This window comes from Rhinopithecus roxellana, chromosome 9 (assembly GCF_007565055.1).
Source record: "Rhinopithecus roxellana isolate Shanxi Qingling chromosome 9, ASM756505v1, whole genome shotgun sequence".
In the NCBI taxonomy this organism is placed as follows: Eukaryota; Metazoa; Chordata; class Mammalia; order Primates; family Cercopithecidae; genus Rhinopithecus; species Rhinopithecus roxellana.
In genome coordinates, this window is record NC_044557.1 from 133,720,517 (window position 1) to 133,746,591 (window position 26,075).

At 36.6% G+C, this 26,075-nt stretch overlaps 1 protein-coding gene across 4 annotated transcripts in view; it reads left to right on the top strand.

Moving 5' to 3' along the window:
- Positions 1 to 26,075, top strand: part of ARFGEF1 (ADP ribosylation factor guanine nucleotide exchange factor 1) — a 143,347-nt gene that overhangs the window by 93,960 nt on the left and 23,312 nt on the right. For all 4 annotated transcript variants that reach the window (XM_030937811.1, XM_030937813.1, XM_030937812.1 and 1 more), the window contains 10 exons: positions 7,135 to 7,263; positions 8,546 to 8,704; positions 8,950 to 9,100; positions 14,686 to 14,776; positions 19,369 to 19,409; positions 19,504 to 19,673; positions 20,037 to 20,188; positions 20,326 to 20,498; positions 21,452 to 21,612; positions 22,597 to 22,727. In XM_030937811.1, coding sequence (XP_030793671.1) covers positions 7,135 to 7,263; positions 8,546 to 8,704; positions 8,950 to 9,100; positions 14,686 to 14,776; positions 19,369 to 19,409; positions 19,504 to 19,673; positions 20,037 to 20,188; positions 20,326 to 20,498; positions 21,452 to 21,612; positions 22,597 to 22,727 — 1,358 coding nt within the window. The remainder of the gene's footprint in view (positions 1 to 7,134; positions 7,264 to 8,545; positions 8,705 to 8,949; positions 9,101 to 14,685; positions 14,777 to 19,368; positions 19,410 to 19,503; positions 19,674 to 20,036; positions 20,189 to 20,325; positions 20,499 to 21,451; positions 21,613 to 22,596; positions 22,728 to 26,075) is intronic.

Consider the following 26,075-nt stretch of genomic DNA (forward strand, 5'->3'; position numbering starts at 1 on the left):
CCTTTTTGAGAGTTTTTATCATGAAGGGATGTTGAATTTTATCAAATGCTTTTTGAGCATCAATTGAAATGATCATATAGTATTGTCTTTCATTCTGTTGATATGATGTATCACATTGATTAATTTGTGTTATGTTGAACCATCCTGGCATCCCTGGGATAAATCTCAGTTGGTCATGATGAATAATCTTTTAAATGTGTTGTTGAATTTGGTTTGCTAGTATTTTGTTGAGGATTTTTGCATCAATGTTCATCAGTGATATTGGCCTGCAATTTTCTTTTTTTTTTAATGTGTCTTTGCCTGGTTGTGGTATCAGGGTAATACTGGCCTTGTAGAATGAGTTTGGAAATATTCCCTCCTCCTCTGTTTCTCAGAATAGTTTGAATAGGATTGGTATTAGTTCTTTAAATGTTTGGTAGAATTTAGCAGTGAAGCCGTCAGATCCCACGCTTTCCTTTGCTGGGAGACTTTTTATTATGGCTTTGATCTCATTGCTTGTTATTGGTCTGTTCAGGTTTTGAATTTCTTCTTGGTTCAATCTTGGTAGATTCTGTGTGTCTAGGAATTTGGATCCATTTCCTTTAGATTTTCCAGTTTACCGGCATTTAGTTGCTCAGAGTAACCACTAAGAATCCTTCCAACTTTTTGTTTTGTTGATGTTTTGTATTTTTAAAATTTCAATTTCATTCATTTGTGCTCTGATCTTTATTTTCTTCTACTAATTTTGGGTTTGACTTGCTCTTGGCTTTTCTAGTTCTTTAAGATGCATCATTAGGTTGTTTATTTGGAGTTTTTCTTCTTTTTTGATGTAGGCACTAATAGCTATAAAATTCGCTCTTAGTACTGCTTTCACTATATTCCATAGGTTTGGGTACACTGTATCTTCATTATCATTTGCTTCAAGAAATTTTTCAGTTTTCTTCTTAATTTCTTCATTGACCCACTGGTCATTCAGGAGCGTATTCTTTAATTTTCATGTGTTTGTATTGTTTCTAAAATTATTCTTGTTATTGATTTCTAGTTTTATTCCATTGTGGCAGAGAAGAGGCTTCATATTGTTTCAGTTTTTTAAACTGTTTTCAGATTTGTTTTGAGTCTTAACATATGGTCTGTCCTCTAGAATGATCCAGGTGCTGAGGAAAAGAATGTGTATGCTACTGCTGTTGGATGAAATATTCTGTAAATATCTATTAGGTCCATTTGTTCTGTAGTGCAGATTAAATCTAATGTTTCTTTGTTGATCTTCTGCTGGAAAGTTTGTCCGATATGGAAAATGAGGTGTTGAAGTCTCCATCTGTTACTGTATTGGGGTCTGTCTCTGTCTTTAGCTGTAATAATATTTGCTTTATATATTTGGGTGCTCCAGTGCTGGGTGTGCATCTGTATATATGCAGACACACACACACACCCTCACACAATTGCATATCCTCTTGCTGAATTGACCTCTTTATCATTACATATTGGCTTTCTTTCTTCCTACTTTTTGTCTTGAAATATATTTTGTCTGATGGTAAGTATAGATACTCCTGCTCTTTTTTGCTTTCCATTTGCATGGAATATCTTTTTCCATCCCTTTATTTTCAGTCTGTATGTATCATTGTAGGTGAAGTGTGTCTCTTGTACACAACAGATCACTGAGGCTTGTGTTTTTATTCATTCAGCCACTATATATCTTTTTATTGGAGAGTTTAGCCTATTTATATTCAGCATGGCTATTGGTAAAGACTTACTCCTCCCATTTTGTTATTTTCTGGTTGTTTTGTGGTCTTTTCTTCTTTCTTTCCTTCTTTCCTGTCTTCCTTTTAGTGAAGGTTATTTTCTGTGATGGTTTGATTTAATTTCTTACTTTTTATTTTTTGTTTATTCATCATAGGTTTTTTTGGTTTGAGGTTACCATGAGGCTTGCAAGTACTATCTTACAACTCATTATTTTAAGCTGATAACACTGCTTGCATAAACAAATAAACAAGTAAAAATAAAACTAATAACTCTACACTTCAATTTTGTTCCCCCACTTTTTAACCTTTTGTTGTTTTTGTTTATACCTTATTGTACTGCCTGTGTCTTGAAAAGCTGTGGGTCATCTTTCTGTCTTACTACTTAAGAGTATTTTACATGTCACAGTTACACAGTGTTATAATACTATTTTTTTCTGTGTACTTTTTATAACCAGTTAGTTTTGTACTTTTAGATGATTTCTTCTTACTCATTAATGTCCTTTTTCTGATTGAAGTACTCCTTTTAGTATTTCATGCAGAACATGTCTGGTGTTGAAATCCCTCAGCTTTCATTTGGGAAATTACTGCTCTTTCATGTTTAAAGGATAGTTTCACCAGATATGTACTATTTTCAGGTAAAAGTTTTTTTTCCATAAGCACTTTAAATATGTCATACCACTGTACCCTGGCCTTTGTGGTTTCCACTGAATAGTCTCCTGCCAGACATATTGGAGCTTCGTTGTATGTTATTTGTTTCTTTTCTCTTCTTGCTTTTAGGATCCTTTATCTTTGACCTTTGTGAGTTTAATTATTAAAAGGCCCTGAGGTAGTTTTCTTTGGGTTACATTTGTTTGATGTTCTATAACCTTCTTGTACTGGATACTGTTATTTTTCTGTAGGTTTGGGGAGTTCTCTGTTGTTATCCCTTTGAATAAACTTTCTACCTCTGTCTCTTCCTCTGCCTCTTTGAAGACCAATAACTTCTAGAATTGGCCTTTTAAAGCTATTTTCCAGATTTTATAGGTGTGCTTCATTCTTTTTTCTTTTGCCTCCTCTGACTATATTTTTTTCAGATAGCCTGTCTTCACGCGTATGAGTTCTTTATTCTGCTTGATCAGTTCTGCTATTAAGAGACTGATGGGCCTGGGCACTGTAGTTTATGCCTGTAATCCCAACACTTTGGGAGGCTGAAGTGGGCAGATCGCTTGAACCCAGGAGTTTGAGACCAGTCAAAGCAACATGGTGAAGCCCCGTCGCTACAAAAATTAGCCAGGTGTAGTGGCTTGTGCCTGTGTTTCCAGCTACTAGGAAAGCTGAGGTGGGAGGATTGCTTGAGCCTGGGAGATGGAGGTTGCAGTGAGCTGTGATGCCACTGCACTCCAGCCTGAGTGACAGAGTGAGATCCTCCAAAAAACAAAAACAAAAAAAAGAGAGAGAGGGAGATTGCTTTTTTTCTTTCCTTTTCTTTTTTTGAGATGGAGTCTCACTTTGTCGCCCAGGCTGGAGTGGTGCAGTGGCATGATCTCAGCTCACTGCAACCACCGCCTCCCTCCCGGGTTCAAGCAGTTCTCCCTGCCTCAGCCTCCTGAGTAGCTGGGATTACAGGCAACTGCCACCATGTCTGGCTAATTTTTGTATTTTTAGTAGACACAGGGTTTTGTCATGTTGGCCAGGCTGGTCTCAAACTCCTGATCTCAGGTGATCCGCCCACCTCGGCCTCCCAAAGTGCTGGGATTACAGGCGTGAGCCACCGTGCCTGGCCTGCATTTTTTGACTGTGGAATTTTGTTTCATTCTTTTTTATTATTTTAATCCTTTAAAAAATTTATCTGATGGAATTCTGAATTTCTTCTGTGTTACCTTGAATTTATTTGAGTTTCCTCAAAAAAGCTCTTTTGAATTCTCTGTCAGAAAGGTCACATAAATCTCTTTCTCCAGGATTGGTCCCTGGTATTTAGTTTATTTGGTGAGGTCATGTTTTCCTGGATGGTCTTGATACTTACAGATGTTCATTGATGTTTGGGCTTTGAGTAATTAGGTATTTATTGTAGTCTTCTCAGTCTGGGCTTGTTTGTACCCATCCTTCTTGGGAAGGCTTTCCAGGTATTCAAAAGGACTTGATGATATGGTTTGGCTGTGTCCTTACCTATATCTCATCTTGGATTGTAGCTCCCATAATTCCCACATGTCATGGGAGAGACCCAGTGGGAGGTAATTGAATCTTGGGAGCAGGTCTTTTCCCATGCTGTTCTTGTGATGGTGAATGAGTCTCATGAGAGCTGATGGTTTTATAAAGGGGAGTTCCCCACGCAAGCTCTCTCTTGTCTGCTGCTGTGTAAGATATGACTTTGCTCCTCCTTGCCTTCCACCATGATTGTGAGACCTCCCAGCCACATGGAACTGAGTCCATTAAGCCTGTTTTTCTTTATAAATTACCCAGTCTTGGGTATGTCTTCATTAGCAGCTTGAGAATGGACTAATATACTTGGGTATTGTGATCCATGCCATATCTGCTTTAGGGGACATCCCAAGCCCAGTAACGGTGGGTTACTTGCAGACTCTGTGGTTCTTGCTGACTCATAGAGGTATCGCCTTAGTGGTCTTCAATAAGATTCAGAAGAATTCTCTGGATTACCCCCCAGGTTCCAGGTAGGTCCAGAGATACTATCTTGGAGCCAGGGACATGAGTCAGAAACCTTAGGAATCTACATGGTGTTCTATTCTACTGCAGCTGAGCTGGCACTCAAACTACAAGACACAGTCCTTCCTACTCTTCCCTCCCCTTTTCACAGGCAGAGGAGTCTTAGCCCGTGGCCATCACCACCACAAGCCCACAGGGAGTACTGCCAAGCTACTGCTGATGTTACAAGGGCCAAGGGCTCTCTCGTGAGCTTGTATTGAATGCTGCCAGGCTGGGACTCACTCTTCAGGGCAGTGGTCTTCCCTCTGGCCCAGGACAGGTACAGAAATACCATCTCAGAGCCAAGGCCTGGAATAAGGTCTCCAAGAGCCCACTTGTTGCTCTACCCTTCTGTGGCCAAGCTGATACCTAAAGTGCAAGCCAAAGTCCCCTTTACTTTGTCCTCTGCAAGAAGAAGGAGTCCCTCCCCATAGCCAACACAGCTGGGAATGTGCTGAGTCTCACCTGAGTCCCACAGTGTGTTACCTGGATATCACTCTGGCTATTCAGGGCCCAGGGGCTCTTTAGTCAGCAAATGATGGATCCTGTGAGGACTGGGCCCTTCCCTTCAAGGCAGTGGGTTCCCTTCTGGCCTAGGATGTGTCTAGAAATCAGAGCTAGGGCCTGGGAAGGAGGCCTCACACCTCTGCCTGGTGCCCTATCCTACTGTGGCTGAGCTGATTTTAGAGATGCAAGACAAAGTCCTCTTTATTCTTCCCTCTCCTTTCCTTAAGTATAAGGAGGGAGTCTGTTTTGGAGTTACAAGCTATGCTTCGGGGAGGGGTGATGCCAGCACTCCTTTAGCCACCCTAGCTGGTGTCTGAGTAGGTTGTATATCCCCCATGTCCAGTGCCTCCAAGCCCAGCATAGCTAGACCTTGCCTAGGAGTTGCAGTCCTTGTGGCCTAGACTGATACTTGAGTTTATTTAGGGCCCCAGAACACTTTAGTCCATGCTGGTGTGGCTTGCTGGAACTCAGGTTCCTACTGCTAGGATGGGTGATGCCTCTCTGGCTGTGGCTCATCTGAATGCTTCCTCTGTGGGTGGGCATCAGCTCAGTTCAGCTTTCTACTGTGATGGGGTGGCACTGAGTTCAATGTAAAGTCTCACAGTTGCTGCACTGTCCCTCTCCCAAGTACACAGATTTTCTCTCCGCAGCACAGGGCTGCTGATGGGAGATGGGGGAGGGATGGCATTGGTGATTTAAGACTGTCTTTCCTACCCTCTTCAGTGTCCCTTTCCGTGATACGAAGTTAAAACCAGCTACTGTGAGTGCTCACCTGTTTCTTGGTTCTTGAGAAGGTGTTTGTGTGTGTGTGTAGATAGTTGTTAAATTTGGTGTTCCTGCATGGGAGATGATTGGTGGAGCTGTCTTTTTGGCCCTCTTGTTCCTGCATATTATCCGTTTTTAAGAACTTTTTAATGTATTGCCAAACGGTGTTCCACAAAGGTTTTTACAGTTGTGAGTGCAGTTTAACTGCTGCCTGGATATTATTTAGTTGTAATTTGATAGGAGAAATCATTGTCTTTGATTCCTAAAGGAGTTAAACATTTTTTTTTCACTGCCTTAAGAACCATTTGTATCTCTTCTTGTGTAAAATATAACACAGGTTTCCAAATAGACACACTGTTTCTCCACAAAATGTGTAAGTTATTGCTGTCATATAGTACTTTGTAGTTTAGAAGTACTGCACTTATGTTTCTCACAGCTTATCTCTGTAGTGGTAGTTCAAATATAATAGATGAAGAAAAGTGAGGTTCAGAGAGATTAAATAAGTGGCAGAACTGAGACTAGAACCTAGGTTCTATGGCTTATGTTTCTTTGTTTAGAGATCATAAATGTTTACTTCTCAACTTTCTGAAGTTTAGAAACAAAGCTCTGGGTAATTGCTTTCCTTAGTAATGCTAAATACTTTATAGATCTTTTAGAAATTTGGTTGTAATTTCTGTAGCACACTGACAGAAACATTTTTCATCTTCATGGCTATATGGCTATATATAGTTTTTCTTTATGATGACCACTTAAAAGCAGTTGAGTACTTTTACATCAGACATTTCAAAGTTATGTATTTTATTAGAATTTTCAGTGGCCAAAAAGTAGCATCTTTTTTCCTTTATATTGTAACTTCATTCAGGATTCAAAGTTTTGATGGTAAAATTTCAATAAGTATTTGTTGTCTTCCACAGTGTGTAATGAGGAAGTATTTTATTGAACTATTTTTTAAATATTGTCCAACTGAAACCAGAAATATCACTTATGTCTCAATGTAAAATATTTAACTATTTTTTAAAAATTAGGCTAAATGATGTTCAGGGAATGGGCTTAAAGAAAAGAGAACAATGTTGTTGTTTCAAGTAGGAAAATGATTAACAGGATCTTACTGGAAATATAGTATGTGAAATATTGCAAGAGACAAAGCTTACAAGGAGAGGAGTTCTGAATTCGGATAAAACTAATATTTTTATGAATATTGATTATTTCCGTTTTTTAATTGATGTGAATAATTTATAGGTACAGTTCTTACAATATGCCTAAGGTCCTCTATTGAATTTATTATTTTGCTCTCCCATTTATTCAAGCCCAGGCAACATTATATAGTTTTCCCCCTTTGTTTAAGAAAGCTTTCTAGATAACTGCCAAGAATTTCATTTCTTTTTTTCAGAACTTGTATTGTCTGAAATCTTTGAGAAATATTAATGTGTTATAAACTTTAAAATACAATTTTTAATTTTTGTAGTTGGCTTGGACACCTTTTCTGGCTGCATTCAGTGTGGGTCTACAAGATTGTGATGATACTGAAGTAGCCTCTCTTTGCCTGGAAGGTATAAGATGTGCAATCAGAATAGCATGCATTTTCAGCATTCAGGTAACAGACAATTTTGTCTTTGTAGCCAGTTTGGAACATTAATTATGCCATTACAATAGTTTAAATTACAATAATTTTTTTTATGTGTGACATTAAAAACTAATTTCAAGTTTATGATGGAATTTAAATGAATCTTAATGTTTAAGCTTCTGAGAGGCTGTTATGGAAGGGGTAGTTCTATACCGATCTGTCTAAAGTTTATCATTATAACTTCGGTTACAGTTTTTTGTCTTATTGAAGATTATATAAAAAGTTTTCAAGACTTTGAATTCCTGTGTTAATTTGAACATCTTGTTTAAACATATAAAATATTTTATTGAATCAGTATATATACAAGGATGTGTATATTTTATATGATTTTATAACTTAAGCCTAAGAGCAGGTTATCTTTAAGACATTGTAAATATTGAATACATAATTTTCATGAAAGATGTCATTTCTAGTAATTTATATGCTTTGAGGAACTTCTGTTTTAAAAAAAGAAAAATGCATTCAACATTTAATTGTAAATGCTAATGGCTTGCAAAAAGTGTAGCATAGCTGTGGAGAAAATGAGCAAATGTATAAATTATGTTTTTCCTAATCTACATAGTATTCAAAACAAATGAAATGCTTAATGAATTTTTTTTACTGTATGAATTCTTTGGTTATCACTAAAAGTCTCGATTTGACACTACCACTGCCTTTGGATTTTAGAAATGTATGTCTTTTCTGCTTCATGCATCATCTTAAAATGAATGAAAATAAAAAAAACTTTTGTGGAATTATATGTAATTCATGTCAAGTAAAACTTACTGAAGTTACAAGTTACTGAACTTATGAGTTTAGGAGTGGAGGTTTAATAGGCAAAAGAGAGAGAAAGGAGGGCTGGGGGCACGGTGGCTCACGCCTGTAATCCCAGCACTTTGGGAGGTCGAGGCAGGCAGATCATGAGGTCAGGAGTTCGAGACCAGCCTGGCCAACACGGTGAAACCCCACCTCTACTAAAGATATAAAAAATTAGCTTGGCATGGTGGTGGCCGCCTGTAATCCCAGCTACTCGGGAGGCTGAGGCAGAAGAATCACTTGAACCTGAGAGGTGGAGGTCGCAGTTAGCCGAGATCGCGCCATTGCACTCCAGCCTGGGCGACAGGGCGAGACTCTGCCTCAAAAATAAATAAATAAATAAACAAACAAACAAACAAAAAAACTTACTGAACAAGTAAAGAGAGTTTGTTGGTGGGGAATTAATCAATCTGCTCTTATTTACAACTGTGTAAATATACTTTTCTCTTTTTTATAGCTGGAGAGAGATGCATATGTCCAGGCACTGGCAAGATTTACCTTACTCACAGTGAGTTCCGGTATTACTGAAATGAAACAGAAGAACATTGACACAATAAAAACACTTATCACAGTGGCTCATACAGATGGAAATTATTTAGGAAATTCATGGCATGAGGTATAAGCACTTTCTTTATTTTCAGCTTTGCAGTTTGATTTATAAGATGAGCTAATGCTAAATAGTACATCAGTGAAATGCCTAAATGTTTGGGGAGAAAATTAGTACATTTCGAATAAGTTCATTTTGCTTTTTAAAATAATCTGTAATGTAGTCTGTGTTTAAATCCTAGCTGCATATATTTAAATCTTTTTGAAGATATTTTTAACATGGAATTTAACATTTTTTTCCTTTTTGTAATTAAGATTCTGAAGTGCATCAGTCAGTTGGAGCTGGCACAGCTTATAGGAACTGGAGTGAAACCTCGATACATTTCTGGAACAGTGCGAGGCAGAGAAGGATCTCTTACTGGAACAAAAGATCAGGCTCCTGATGAATTTGTGGGTTTAGGGCTAGGTGAGAATTTTTACAAAGTATCAAAAATCGTTTTTAACTTCCTCATTATAATAAGTCAATTTATTGTAGTAATGAAATATAATTAGAGGGAGAAGATAAAATGCCTTTTGTCTAACCTTATGAGAAAAAGTAAGATGACTAAGGAACTAAATCTTTTTTGCCTCGTCTGGTTTGCAACATTAAATGACCCTTAGTTTCAGGCTTCTCCCTGATTGTTGGAGAAGGATACAGTGCGTAGAGTTTTTAAATTACCTGCTTTTAAGAATAAGCAGGTAACTTGAATGTGTGAAAGCTGGGATCAGGTAATAGTTGGGGCAGCTGGAGAAAGCATTCACATTCAGAATTGCTAACGCGATGAACAGGCTTAACCAGACTTTTCTGCCAGTCTGAAACCTCTCCCAGTGGCTCCCCGTGCGCTCAATATGACCAGGAACTTTCACATTTAACCCAGTAGAACAAAAGAAAACGTTAGCAAAAATGGATAGAGAAGAATGAAAAGCAATACATTTTTTAGTCATAAATGGAAGGACTTCCACCAGGGAAGAAACAGCTTATTAGACTTTGACTTTTAAGTATTTCTGGGTTTGAATTCTTCTATATTTTTTCCTTATTATATGTAAGTTACTTTAGTTCGCTGAGATTCGATTTCTGCTTTTGCAAACTAAAAGTAATATCTAATCACAGAATTGTTAGGATTAAATAAGAATATATATTAATGGACTTAGCATAATGGCTGGTATATTGGAAGTTTCTAGATATTCTCTGTCCATCCCTCCCCAACCCACACCTCTAACCAATCTGGACTTATTACTTAGAGCAGAAATCTTCTATCTTCTAGTGATTCCTCTGTTGCTGCTAGCAATAAAAATTCTTGGAAACCCCAAAAGAATTTCAAACTTTATAAAGGATCCATAGGAAAAGAAGTAAAAACCAGGACCACGTATGGCTTCAAGTTGAACTGGAGAAAACATTCCCAGTGGTAATCAACTGAAGCAGCTAGCAGTGCAGTCTGTCCCTCCATGGTAGCATAGATACTTCAGTATTGTAAGGTCTGGGAGGTGCAGGTGTAGACTTGCTACCTTGGTGATCTAGCAGCAAGATTTAGAACTACCTGAGCACCTGCACAATGACTTACATAACTTGGAAGCCCAACTCTGTACATTAGAACTGTAATTACTCCATGGGGTAACATGAGATACAGATGAAAACTATTTTCAGGCAAGGAAGTAAGTGTGCACTGATTGGTTCAGTAACTTTGAAAAGGCCTAGAGAGTGTGGGAATGCCAAAATAATGACAGGTGTTAATTGCTGGGCCTGAGTTTTGGCAAGTAGAACTACAGAATTAGGTTACACTAAAAATAACAATGGGATATCTTCTAGAATTTTTAGTCAAATGAGAAATAATGATACTTGCTGATAATATTTACTGGTATACTTGAAAATGAATTAAAGTTAATTCATGTACTGTGCTACTTAGGTTGCAAGGATATGAGATGAACTGTCTTCTCCCTTCAGAAAAAGGGAATTTACAGAAAGATATACACATTGAGGCCTAGAAATGAAAAACAGTTGAGGCTTCCAGGCCACTCCCAAGACCAGTAATAGTTATTTTATGCCTTATTTAGGTTTTCTCTGTTATGTACTTTTCTTTTTGGTCTGCACCATTCTCTACTCACTCCTGACTCATCATGCTCCATTTTTGAATCTACATCCTAGAAAGAGCTAGGCTGTTGACTTGGCCCCTGTTGGGCAGAACCCTCCCGTTGGACCATCGCATGATTACCAGCCAACCCATGTGACAAATGGCTACCCTTGTCCCCCTGTGCCTCCTGAAGTCAGACAGCAGATGCTTTCTGGAGCAGAATGTTGTCATCAGAATTTAAGCTAGAAGAAGATGTGGTACAGTCAAGCCAGTTTAGTCTGCATATACAGTGGACATATATATATGTATATAGTTTTAAACTAATCCTCTTTTTTTTATTTTTTTGAGTCAGAGTCTCACTCTGTCGCCCAGGCTGGAGTGTGGTGGTGCGATCTCAGCTCACTGCAACCTCTGCTTCCTGGGTTCAAGTGATTCTCCTGCCAGCCTTTTGAGTAGCTGGGATTATAGGTGTGTGCCACCATGCCTGGCTAATTTTTGTATTTTTTTTAATAGAGACAGGGTTTCACCATGTTGGCCAGGTTGATCTCTAACTCCTGACCTCATGTGATCTGCCCGCCTTGGCCTCCCAAAGTGCTGGGATTACACATGTGAGCCACTGTGCCCGGCCATATCCTCTTTTATTAATGGTATCTCTGCCGAGTATTCCATGTAACCAAGTTGACAGGGTTGAGTATATATTTATCATACTTTCTGACTGATAGTAAAAAAGTCTGTACTTTGACTTTTTGGAAATATGAAACTTTCAGTTATTAAGAATACATAGTAGATAATTATTAAATTTGAATTATATGCATTCTTTTTTTTTTCTATTTTTTTTAAAGACAAGGTCTCACTCTGTTGTTGAGGCTGGAGTGCAGTGGCACAGTCAACTCCTGGACTCAACTTTTTTTTTTATTAAAGTTAGTAAAGTAAAAGCTTGTCCCAGGCTTTCCCTGTGTTTTTTTTTCCTATTTCAGTATGTTGCCCAGGCCTGTTTCAAACCCCTGGTCTCAGGTGATCCTATCACCTCGGCCTCCCAAAATGCTAGGATTACAGGCATGAGCCGTGACACCTGGACTGCATGCGGGTCTTTCAAGAGATATGTTAACATTTAAAAATTCAATGGCTTTGTCACGTAGATGTTCAGAGAGTATTCATGACACATACTTTTAAAAATTTTATTTAACCTAAATATGCCCTCTCTATTGTAATTGCTTTTCTTTCTGCTTTCTTTTCTACATAACCATCCTTCTACGTCTAGGTTGAAAGAATTTTTCATCATATGTGAAGCCTTTCTTTGAGCTAACATCCCTATTGTGTGCTTTTGAGTAAATTTGTTTGACAAAACTGAAACTCTTATTAAGGGATTTCACATATTTGTGAAATGGGTTCTTTGGATTCCTAGACATTTTATGTATTCTTTGATTCCTTTAAATATTTTTTTATTAATGATTTTAAATTTTTGTATTTAAATATAAAGGACATTTTGACACGTGTGTGTGTGTGTGTTTATCCCCCCCCCCCCCCCCACAGAATATATGTATTTCCTCTGTGGAAAGGATATCCTGTTGATACACAAAGGAAGTTACCTCATGATTGGCATTGTTTTTTCTCATAGGTTTTTCTTTGTAAAATTTCTGTAACATGCTGTGCATGTCAAGTTTGCCTTGAAACTATTTCCCTACCAGCTCAATACTGTGTCACTTACTTCAGGCTTTCATTCTTGTTCACTTGTATTATAGGAGTAGACTTTTAATTTATCTCTGATTTCAATATTTTTTCCTATTTCAGTATGTTCTCCAGATATTACCAGTGTTGTCTTTTGGAAAATAGATTAGATCATATCAGTCTTCTAAAAGATCTAATAAATCCCTGTTTTCAAAAGTAGTACATTAAACCTAAGGGTCAAGGCTCTTCACATTCTTTTTTCTAGTCTGTCTTTTCAGCTTTGTCTCCTACTACTGTTCTTTTCCCTTCTTCCCAGTGTCTGCCAATCCTTCATTATGGCTATACTACCAAGTATGTGAAAACGTGATATACAGTTGTATGTTTCCACTGCTTTATATAGCTGCCCCCTCTGTCTCAATTGCTTTTCTTTCTCCTTCCTTTTCTACATAGTTATCCTTCTAGGTCCAGGTTGAATTAATATTTCATCATATGTGAAGCCTTTCTATGAGCTAACACCCCGTTCTCGTCCCTATCAAAATTAGTTCTATTTAGCAAACTTTTATTCTATGTAATTAGTTCATTTCAGCCATGAAGTAATCATTACATTGCATTGAAGTTCATTATAAACATATCTATCTCCTCTCCTGGTATAAATTATTAACTCCGTGAGGACAGGGGTTACATCTTTTTCATATCATTCAGTTCCTAGGATAGAATTTGAGTTCAGCAGGTTTAAATGATACCATCTGTTATGTTTGCCTTCAGAAGGGCATTTATTGAGTGTTTGGTCACTCAGGTCAGGTGTTTGTAGAGCACCTGCTTTGGACTTAATTGTGAGTAAGGTAGGATAGTACAAAATGTATATTACTTGATTCCTAACCTTAGGAAACTTTTTATCTGGTTGTGAAGGCAACATTAACACACCTGAAATAATTTGTATGAAACTGTGTGAAAGTAATTCTGATTTGAGTAGTACCTAGCTAAGTAAATGCTTAATTCAAAGGCAGATGAGAACAATGGAGAGGAACTTTTCGTTGAGAACCCAAACTGAGTCTTGGTAGGTAAGTTTTAGATAGTTGAGGGATGGCACATTTTGGCTAGACTGTTGAAGGGAAGTGCTTTAAATGCTAGGCTAAAGAGTTTATATTTTACCTTGTAAGTAACAGTAAGCAAAATGAAGGAGAAGATTTAGGAAATAATCTTGCAGGGGGATGAAAGAGAGATTGAAGAGGGAAATAATTAATGGTGGGGAAATCAGTCAGGAAATGGCTTCAGTAATCTAGGACTGAGATGATGAGGGCCAGAACTAGGTAGGAATGGAAATGAAGAGATGATATGAAAAACAGATCAGAAGAAAAATTTAGTGACTAGTTGAATATTGATAGTGGAAGAGGATACCAAAGGTGATTCTAAAATTAAGAATTTGAAAACTGAAAATATTGTTGTTCTCTCCAACACATGGAACCAGTTTCAAGGGAAAGGATAAATGATTCTTTTCAATGAAAGAATGTTAGAAAATACAGGTAGAATTTTCAACTAACCGGCCAGGCACAGTGGCTCACGCCTGTAATCCTGGCATTTTGGGAGGCCGAGACGGGCGGATCATGAGGTCAAGAGATCAAGACCATCCTGGCTAACACGGTGAAACCCCATCTCTACTAAAAATACAAAAAATTAGCCGGGCGTGGTGGCAGGTGCCTGGAGTCCCGGCTATTCAGGAGGCTGAGGCAGGAGAATGGCATGAACCTGGGAGGCAGAGCTTGCCGTGAGCCGAGATTGCGCCACTGCGCTCCAGCCTGTGCGACAGAGCAAGACTCTGCCTCAAAAAAAAAAAAAAAAAAAAAAAAAAAAGAATTTTCAACTAACCTTTGTAAATAGGGGACTAGAGATTAAATGACAAGGGAAGTCTAAATACTTGGAGTTGGAATCATCTTCAGAAGGTGTCATTGGAACTGGGATTAGTGCTGCATTTCTTTAAACATTAAGGGAAATTATATCTAACATCTATACTTTTGTGATATAAATTCACAGTGCCCCTACTTTGTGTGATCTTTACAAACATAGTTTGTGACTTGTAACCATGTGTTGTATACTACTTAGTAAAGTTCATTTGCACATTTGGCCTTGGTAAGTGTCACTGATGCCAAAAGAATTGTTCACCTGAAGCATTCTTTTATTAGGAAAGCAGTTGATTTCAGAAGTATATTTTAGAACTGTTAAGTGTATTCTACTGAATTGTTTTCAAACTGAAATGACTCTTTTTTATGTGTGGTAGTTGGAGGAAATGTGGACTGGAAACAGATAGCAAGTATTCAGGAATCCATTGGAGAAACCAGTTCTCAGAGTGTTGTTGTTGCTGTAGATAGGTAAGGTATTCATTTTATTCCCTTTTCAGATGATTACTGTTTCAGTTCTGTAGCATTTAGGTATTTTCTTATTGGTAAAAAGAAAAAAAATTATTGCCAAAATCATTTTCCTAAAGTAATATAAGATTATATTGTGATATGCTGTGATTTAGATGATGAAGTACCTATAATTTTGCTTTTTGGATCATAGTTACAATAAGAGATTAATGGGCATTTAAGTTACAGTAGATGTTAATGGGCATTAAGGAAATGGTAACCTTGATGGAAAAGAATACAAATGTTTTATTTTCTTGTAGAAAACGTACTCCCCTTATTATCCCTATTTGAAAATGTGTAGTTTATTTTTCTGGGTCCACAATAAAGACTGCATTATGGATGAAATGAAAGGTTTTATTGGCAATTCTCATTTTAAACTTTTTTGGAAGGGACTTCAGAATTTATGTTTTATACACATCACCACATATTCCCCATTTTTAGTTTGTTTTCTAAAAGAAAACCCATAATATGCTTTATTTACTACAGAATGTTTCCAATTTTAAAATGCCTAGCATGTAGAACAATATCTCCTGTTGTTCTTTTGAAGATTAGCTTTTTCCAGATAAATGCCCCCAAAACTGAAACATTTTACAACAATGTTTTTTCGTTCTCTTCCTCCCTCCCCCCCACTTGTGATGGAAACTTTCAAAAACATAATTTTGTACAAATCTTTCCTTGATAGTCTGGAAACTCATGCTGATCCATTATTTCACTTTGCTTCAGATAAAACTTTTTGCTCTAAGTACAGGTAGAACTAGAATGTTCAGTTCAGTGGCCACTGACCCTGGAAGTACTCCATGGAACTTTTTCCTTGATTCCTTAATGTCCACTTGCTTTTTTTTTTAGAGGAGTCATTTGCCTGTTTTTTTGTGAAGATTGAAGAAAGATTATCTCATACCTACTATATAACAAGCATGAAGGCTTGCCACAGATGAGGCACTTGCAAAACGCTTTACATTTAATCCTTTCAGTAGCCTGATGAGATGCGTATTCTTGTCCTCAATTTACAAATGAGGAAACTGAGACAGAAAAAGATTAAATAACTTGCTCATTCCCACAACTAGGCTTGTAATAAGCATGCATGCTTAACCTCTCCACCTTTCCGCCTACATGTACTACTGCAGAGCTATGTAGTAGCCCTTCTGCTACCTGGCTAGCTTTCTTGTGAATGATTCTCTTGCCTTCCAGAAAAATCATCTTCACTGTCATTTTGAGAATCTATTTAGGCATGATTCAACATTTTACCTACTATTTCTGCTTTTATAATGTACTTTATGTGACCACATCTAGTTCTAATTTATCTTCCTATCCACTGTTTGTTACAGAGGGACATATTACTCATTTGAAATTACATGCCTCTCTGTTTTAAGAATTTATGCTATTTCAGAGGAGACTTAGCATACATTTTGTTTGTACTTTGTCATCACAATCTTGTCATCGCCAGATACTTCTACAAACATAAATCCAATGTCAAATTTTATACAAAACCTCAGTATTGCAAGTTTTTGCTTATAGTGAAAACACCAAAAGTTATATATTTGATCTCTTATAATGTTATATTATTCTTAAGTGGTACATTTCACTTTCCCATTAAATGTTTTTTGAATATCTGAGTTTATTTTCATATCGTTATGTTCAAACTTTGGTCCGTTACCCAACTTAGTGAGATAATACTGGTAGTTGAAGACAGTAGTGAAAATAGTGTCAGGCATCAATGTGGAGAGTTCTGTACTTACCCAGCAAACAGTATTTTCCTGGCCTTAGGCCTATTTTTCTGCATAACCTGTTATTATAAGTACAGGAACTAAAGAAAAACAAAAATAATTTTTGTATGTTTAATTCTTCATAGCTTCTGGTTTATTAACCAACAGAAAAAAATAAGATTTTATTACAGACTTTAAGGTGATAAAATTTTCTAATTATCTACTTTTGTATTAGGAATCTTGTATTATTAGGATATAGGAGAAGAATTTTGGGTACTTCAATCTGGGAATAACTGATCTTCTAGCATATTTGCTAGGATAGAATTTTTTATGCATTGTTAAATTAGACCAATTTCATAATGAATATTACTAAACTATGCAGGAGATAGACTTTGTCCATGAATAGTTTATTTTTAATAGGTAAAAAACAATTATTTAGCATCGTAGTTTTTCTCTTTATGATTTTTTATACATACCAGATCTAGCTATAAACTGGCTTACCTCACACTTTGGAATATTTCACCTATCAGAAAATATGTACAGCTCATCCCAACTTCCTTTGCTTGTAAATACTTTTCATTTAGGCCTAAGAAATAAATGTTACCTCTAATATATTAACTGTGAAAAAACCTTTTACAGGTAAGATAATATAGGCTGCTTGTGTATTGCATACAGTTTAAAAGTTGATTTGATCCAGAATCTGCAAAAGTTTTGCCAACCTTTTTTTGTTTTTCCATCTGTATTATAATGTGATGAAGCAGTAATCTTACCAATGTTTTTTTTCTAATGCTTTTTTAAAAGCACATTATTTTTAATATTCGTAAACAAGGTTCTTGTGCTTCTGTCCTTTGCTTTCTATGGAAAATGTAGAAACCATTTCATAGGCTGATTTTATGAAACACAGCTCTGTTCTCTTGACTTAATATTAAGGCTTGACTTTAAATGCTCCCACAGAATGCTGTGCTCTACCATATGGCTTATCTTTAGTGGAGCATTACTAGAAATAGAGTGACCCCCTCAGAGGCTATGAAAGTGAGTAAGAATTGGGATGCCCTTTCTCAGAATGGATGCTCCCCCAACCTTCCACCATCACACCAGTCCACAGAACCTGTCTTACTGCTGATGATAGTTCTCTCTCCTGTTGCCTTTGTTCTCCGTTATTTCAACACCTTCAGAATCTATTGCTTCCCTTCCCTGTGGTTCTATCTCTGCTTTTGTTCTTTCTTTACCCCTCTACTGTTGGCCATTTGCTTTCTTCTCGGTTAAAAACTCTTTTTTTCTTTGTTTTTGTTTATGTGCCTTTTCTTCTCCTATACTATTTAGTTTTCACTCTATTCGTGGGTGGCTTGTTTACAGCCATTGCCTTCCATGAGAATACCTGTAGTTTGAGAAGTCAGCTGACCAAATTCATATAGTCTGGCAGTTTTCATTTTTGTTTATGCGAGAGCTCTGTAGACGTTGTGTATCCTTAATTTCTGGGTCCGGTCTAATCCCTGGATTAAGTAGGGCCGTATTACTTTTGATTTTTCCCCCAGATTGTGTTTTCTGCCAGATTTTGGAATTACTGCTTCATTCTGCTGACAAGAACAATATAGAAAATCTTAAGACATTTCTTTAGCAGGAACTCACATTCTGAGTCATCGTGTTACCAGTTTCTAAACTGTTTTTCCTGTATTGTTTTTTACTCATTGCCAGGACACATAGACAGACATGCAAGGACACTAGGGTTAAAAAATCATGATATACTCAGAACATGTAGATTGTGATAGTAGGAAAAAAGGAGAATATATTTAAAGGGTTGAATATACCTTTTGCTCAGGTAAGTGTGAGGCAGTATAGAAAAGTGGTTAATAGCTTAGACTCTGTAATCACCCTGTCCTGGTTTGAATCTTGGCTTCAGCACTTAAGTTATTAAATATCTTTATGCCTCAGTTTCTGTGTTTATAAAATTGGGGGTTTAATAGTACGTGCTTCGTAAGGATCAAATGAGTGAATATTGATATTACACTAGAAAAGAACCCACCTTGTGATTGGTAGCTATTACTGTTATTACTATGACTACTGTGACCTGCTCCTGCCTTTAAAATTTTCCTTTTTATCATGCAAATCATATTTCTTGCATTCTAAGTTGAGGAATGTCATCCTTCTTGAAAGTGACTTCAGACTCTTGGTTACAAACCCAGAATATGGGTTAAAATGCAGACTTTAAAAAAGGAGGACTAATGTGTTTATGCTGAAAACGTTTATGAAACTTTGAAACAAAAAAAAGAGCTCAGCAAAGAAGAATGGGCAAAGCTGGGCGGTGTTAGTTTAACTCCAAATATTTGAATGCCCTAAGGAAAGTGGTTTGGCCAATTCTTAGGTAAACTGAGACTATTTACAAGGTTATATTAAATCACTTTTAGTGTAAATGAACTTTCTAATCAAATATACTTCACTGGTAAAAATGAGTCAAGTTTTTCATTTTAAGAACTTATTTAATGCTAGTTGATAATCAGGAAAGAATCTGTAGTATGCCAATTATTTGTTAGTTTTACAAATTAATATTTTTCTTATTCTTAGAATCTCCTATCTATCTGGAGTTTGTAAATCTAATAAAATTACAGCAGTATATACTTACTCTAATAATAATATTGAATGCAAACTGGTTCATATGGAGTGGAGGTGGAGGGGAGGGAGAAACATCCAGACTACACTTGTTACTAAACTAAATGATGAAAAATACTCATTTGAGTACCCAATTTTTTGTTCCCTTAAAACATAAAAATAGGTAGTACCCCATGCCATGTACTTTTCAGTTGGAATAAGAACAGTAATTTATACATTTTTTAAATTGTGTTTTATTTTCCCTAGAATATTCACAGGATCTACAAGGCTAGATGGAAATGCTATTGGTAAGTATGGGCATTTATTCTACTTCGGAACTGACTTTGGGCTAAAATAACTTTAATGTTGAGCTAAAAAAATATAAATATATTTATGTTACAGTGGATTTTGTCCGTTGGCTCTGTGCTGTGTCTATGGATGAATTGCTTTCCACGACACACCCAAGAATGTTTAGTCTACAAAAAATAGTAGAAATATCATATTACAACATGGGAAGAATAAGATTGCAGTGGTCTCGAATTTGGGAAGTTATTGGAGATCATTTTAATAAGGTATTTGAATAACTGTGGTATGTGTTTACATTTGTAGTATGTTTTTTGTTTAGAATGTCTTTGTAATCAAATTGAGCCTTTTTCCCTTCCAAGCAATTATTTATTACTTTTTAATATTAAATCAGAAAACCCTGTGAATGGTGTTTTTCTTTTTAGAAATTATTACTCTGGGCTTTAAGAATTTGATGTAAAATGTCTGTTTTTCTTGTTGAGAAATATTTTTAGCATATTTAATGCCTTTATGGAAAATCTTAGGATTTACCTACTGTGCTATTCTATGCTTTTTCTAAGACAAAAAATAAAGAATTGCGGATTTTTACTGCTGATATTAATTAACATCTTTTATTTCTGTCGCCATTACAGGTTGGGTGTAATCCTAATGAAGATGTAGCTATTTTTGCAGTAGACTCCTTGAGGCAGTTGTCAATGAAGTTCTTAGAGAAAGGGGAGCTTGCTAATTTCAGATTCCAGAAGGATTTCTTAAGACCTTTTGAACATATAATGAAACGGAACAGGTACTATATTTGTTGAATTGCTTAATAGTAGGAAAATCTTATTGTTTTCCACAGCAGGGAGAAGAACAGAAGAAAGGGGGAAAAACTGATGAGTTTTATCTGTTTGCATATCCAAGCAATTATATTAATATTCTTAGGTCTCCAACAATTCGAGATATGGTTGTACGGTGTATAGCACAGATGGTTAATTCTCAAGCTGCTAACATTCGATCTGGATGGAAGAACATTTTCTCTGTATTTCATCTAGCTGCATCTGATCAAGATGAAAGCATAGTGGAACTTGCATTCCAAACAACCGGGCACATTGTCAGTGAGTATTGTCTTAGCTTTGTTCAAGTAAAAGGGAAAAAGAAGCAACCTTAATGTGTTTGGAAGATGAGTCAAGTAACAATAAGATTATGGCCTTTAAGTTTACCAAGTTTTGTCTACAGAACCAGAGTAAATAAAAATAATTAAATTACTATTATAGTTAGCATTTATTGAGTATTTACCATACGGCAAATACTGTGTGCACTTTTCACGTAATTTCTTTAATCTTCACAGTTAAGCATCTTTATTATCCATCCCTTTTTTCAAAATGGATTAGGAAACTCAGCCCCAGAAAGGTTAAGCAGTTTATGTAAGGTCACAGAACTAGTGATGGAGATGGTCTTGAGACCCACAGAATATTAAAGCAAAGCCTTTATTTTTGACCAGTAAGTACATTGCACAGCCTTCTTCAAGGAGAAGTCCCATTAAGTTCAAGGGGGGACTGACTGAAATACTAAGATTGTAAGTTAAGCCTATATAGAAGATGACAGTGGTGACCATCAACATCAAGAATCATGGCATCATCATAGCTATCATTTATTGCGTGCTTGCTTAAGTATTACGCTAAGCACTTCACTTACATTATTTTGTGTAGTGCTTACAGCTATCCTGTGTATATTATGATTATTTCCATTTTATATCAAGAAACCAGATATAGAGAGGTTAAGTAATTTTGTATATTCATTCAGCCAAAGTTGAACTGGTATGTACTGTGTACCAGTCACTGTATTAGGTGCTGTGTTTATAATGTAAACAAAACAGACAGGTTTTACTGTTCTCACCACACAGGGCAGTCAGGTAAGTGGTAAAGATAGTCTTGAACTTTGTATCTGTTGGATGTCAGAGCCTTTAACAACCTTTAAGGAAGTGCATTATATCTAGATGTTGGTGTATTTTTGGTACAGCTAAGAATAATTGAAAAATTATGGTAATATATATTTTTCTCTATTTTAGCCCTTGTATTTGAAAAACACTTTCCAGCGACCATTGATTCTTTCCAGGATGCCGTGAAGTGTTTGTCTGAATTTGCGTGCAATGCAGCTTTCCCAGACACAAGTATGGAAGCAATTCGACTTATTCGCCATTGTGCAAAATATGTGTCTGATAGACCTCAGGTATAGCGTCATTTAGTAAACAAAATTTTGCAGAGTATTCTTTCCAATTTGAAATCTTAAGTTTGTTTGGGAATTGAGGGTATATGAAGCATTTATTTTTCAGTAATTCGAAAAATAATCTGAGCAGCCTGATTCTGAGTTAGGATGGTTAGTGATTGTAACTAACCATTATTGAAAGTGTCAGGTATTTTTCTGAGTGTTTTTCATTAAATTGTATTAACTTGTTTAATCTTCTAATGACTTTATGGGATAGATAGTGTTATAGCCCCATATGGATAAAGAAACTGAGGCACAGAGAAGTTTAAAAATGTGCCCGTAGTTTCAGGGCTAGTAAAGTAGAGCTAGGGTTTGAGCCCCAGCTTGTGTTTGTAACCATTCCCTACAGTGCATCTTGTCTGTCTGTGCTGTGTAATACTGAAGCTGACTGACTATGGATTAGAATAGGCTTAAGCTCTGAAGTAAAAGGTTGAATTGAAAATCTAGCTGCCATATTTAACTTGCATATTTAAATCTATCTTTGTAACTTTCATAAGAGACAGTGATGTATCATAGATTTGGTAATAAGATTTTATTCCATACTAACATGGACCGATCAGGTGCTTGGTACATTTCAGATATGTCAACTCATTTTACCTTCATACTTCCCCAGTGTGGTTAATGTGGCTGTGTGGTATCGTAACCATTTAAGTGATAAAAATGGAAACCTGAATTAACCTGGGTAATGATGCAGAAAACTGGTGACAGTTGAAAGTGAAGCTAACTTTTGGATGCTAGTCCAGAGCTCTTTATAGGCAGTTATATTTTGCCTGCTTCAGTGGCATGTATACTAAAATTATAGGCAGTTATAGTGTCCATTTTTTATAAATTATTGTGTATTGCTCACTGGTTATTTGTGAAGCATTTAAATTATTTTTTGAGAAGTTAATATACTAAATGTATAGGTGTTATGTTTTGCTTTTAATAACCCTACCTTTTTTCTTGAAGGCTTTCAAGGAATACACAAGTGATGATATGAATGTGGCACCTGAAGACAGGGTGTGGGTGAGAGGATGGTTCCCAATTCTCTTTGAGTTATCCTGTATCATCAATAGATGCAAATTAGATGTAAGAACCAGGTAACAATCTATATTTGTAATTAAAATTTTGGATTTATTTTGACTTTAATCATGTAACTCTTCTTTATAAACACAGTCTCACAGTTAAAGACCATAAAATGAAGTGTTTTGTCAAATATATTAATTAGTAGATAGGTATATTTTAAAATATGTTAATATTATTTTAAAATGTTAACTAGAGCAAAATAAAAATGGAAATGCTACATTATTTTAAAAATATTTGATTATAGCCTCCTTTTGATCTTAGCTTCTAAGTTAATTTGATCCTTTAAACATTCTGTCTTTTCATATATTTGTTTCCAATAATAAATTGAAGTTAGTGGCAAAATTTATTTTATTTCCTGATGAACGATAGAAGAACTTTTAAATGCACATCTTTGGTGAGTTTTAGGTGAAGAACCATTTCTTTTTGTAACCTGGTCAGTACCATAGTTTGGAATAATATAGAGCTATTCAAATAGAACTCTTTCAAAAGTATATTGCCAATAAAAGATCATTATGAACATATAGTCAATCTGTAAAGGAACTATTCCGGGTATTATGTGACTGGCCAAGTGCTTAACACACTGTTCTTAGTTCACAGCTCACAGGACTCCCATAGTAGTTTTTTACCCTGTACTTGGCCACATTGAAATGGCCGGCTTGTGTGTCCTAATATCTGTCAATCTCTAAACCCACCGTGAGTTCAATTTTATGGTAAACAAAATCTTTTAGGAATCTTCCCTTCTCATTTAGAAGAATCTTCTGTTATTTGGATGTATAACTTTATCGAATTTTTTGAATTTCTAAAGGTAGCACAGAATGAATCTCTTCTTTTTCACCTTATGCCGGAACCACACCCATGCCCCACCAAGGTTAAATTTGACTTACATCTCAACAAATTTTTCATTTTTATAGTATTATTTGTTACAACAGAAATTCTTATGAAATAGATAATCCAAAATAGGACTTAACCCTTAGGGATTTTAATTATGAGAGCATTATAGAAAAAGTTTATTTTATATTTAGATACGGTGGATTGTTTATCAGTGGGCCTGTTAGGAACTTGTTGAAATTCAAGATAGCCGCATTTCAGTTGTCCAGCTGCCTCAGTGGAGCTGCTAACATATCATGACTAGCAGGTCATGAAAACTCAGCACCTTCTCCCCTCACCCTTTATTTATTTGTAGACATCTGTTTGATGGAGGATCCACCTGCTTTCTTAGCCTTCTGTTGCTTGGCACTGTGATACCTTATTTCTCACCGTATTCCGTGTTCAGATTATGGGTAGATACTAGTTGTTAAAGACGTTGTATGTGTTCTAGTTAGTAAAGGAGAGGGAAAAGATCAGTAAACTTTGTTCAGTGATGGCCTTTGATTTTCCTACCTCATCCCAGGATATGTATGGGCTGCTATTTAGCTTCCATTTTAAAATGTGGGCCAGATGCCGTGGCTCACATCTGTAATCCCAGCACTTTGGGAGGTCAAGGTGGGAGGATTGTTTGAAACCAACCTAGGCAACATAGTGAGACCCCATCTCTTTGAACAAAAAGTTAACTAGGCATGGTGGGCATCCCTCTAGTTCCTGCTGCTCATGAGGCTGAGGTGGGATTGTCTAAGCACAGGAGGTTGGGGCTATGGTGAGCCCTGATCACACGACTGTACTCCAGCCGAGGCAACAAATTGAGATTCTCTGTCTTTAACAACAACAAATAGTGCAGCACTATGATTGGTATAACACTGTGTGGAAAGAACTTCTCGTGTGCATTCTTATTTGATTCTTCCAAAATTCTCTAGATTTGGGGATAAATACTGAAAATTAAAGTCCGCGATGTAGTCAGGCATCATTTAATGACAGAGATATGTTCTGTACAATGCATTACTAGGCAATTTCAGCGTTGTGTGAACATCATAGCATGTACTCAAACAAATCTAGGTGGCATAGCCTGTTGCTCCATGGGTACAACCTGCACAGCATGTTACTGTACTGTAGGCAGCTGTTATTACAATGGCGTTTGTGTATCTAAACATATCGAAACAGGCTGGGTGCAGTAGCTCACGCCTGTAATCCCAGCATTTTGGGAGGCCAAGGTGGGCAGATCACCTGATGTCAGGAGTTCAAGACCAGCCTGGCCAACATGGTGAAACCCCACCTCTACTAAAAACATAAAAATTTGGCCAGGCATGGTGGCTCATGCCTATAATCCCAGCACTTTGGGAGGCCCAGGTGGGCGGATCATCTGAGGTCAGGAGTTCAAGCAGCCTGGACAACATGGTGAATACCCCTTCTCTACTAAAAATACAAAAATTAGCCTGGTGTGGTGGTGCGCACCTGTAATCGCAGCTACTCAGGAGGCTGAGGCAGGAGAATCGCTTGAACCTGGGAGGCGGAGGTTGCAGTGAGCTGAGAGTGCCACTTCATTCCAGCCCAGGCAACAGAGTGAGACTCTGTCTCAAAAATAAAAATTAAAAAATACAAATACAAAAATTAGCCGGGTGTGGTGGCGCACGCCTGTAATCCCAGCTACTTGGAAAGGTAAGGCATGAGAATTGCTTGAACCCGAGAGGCGGAAGTTGCAGTGAGCCACGATGGCACCACTGCACTCCACCCAGGGTGACAGTAAGAGACTCTGTCTCAGAAAAAAAAAAATTCTATGTGTATATATATACACATAGAAAAGGTACAGTAAAAACATGATATAAAAGATATAAAAGTGCCTTTATAGGGCACTTACTGTGAATGGAACTCGCTGGACTAGAAATTGTTCTGGGTGAGTCAGTGAGTGAGTGGTGAGTGAATGCAAAGGAGGCCTAGGACATTACTGTGCACTACTGTAGACTTTATAAACACTGTAAACTTAGGCTACTCTAAATTTATGAAAAGATATTTTTTCTCCAATAAAAAACTAACCATAGCTTACTGTAAGTTTTTTGCTTTATAATTTTTTAAATTTTAAAAAACTTGACTCTTATATTAACATTTAGCTTAAAACACATTGTACAGCTGTACAAAAATATTTTCTTTATGTCTTTATTCTATAAGCTTTTTTCTATTTCTATTTTTATTTTTTACTTTTTAGACTTTTTTGTTAAAAACTAAGACACAGACATACACATTAACCTAGGCCTACACAGAGTCAGGATCATCAGTGTCACTGTCTTCCATCCCCACGTCTTACCCCACTAGAAGATGTGTTACTTCAGGGGAAGTAACACATATGGAACCGTCACTCCTATGATAACAATGACTTCTTCCAGAATACCTACTGAAGGACCTGCCTGAGTCCGTTTTCCAATTAACTTTTTAAAAATGTGTAAGTACAAGGAGTACACTTGCAAATAATGATGAGAGGTGCAGTAAATTAATCA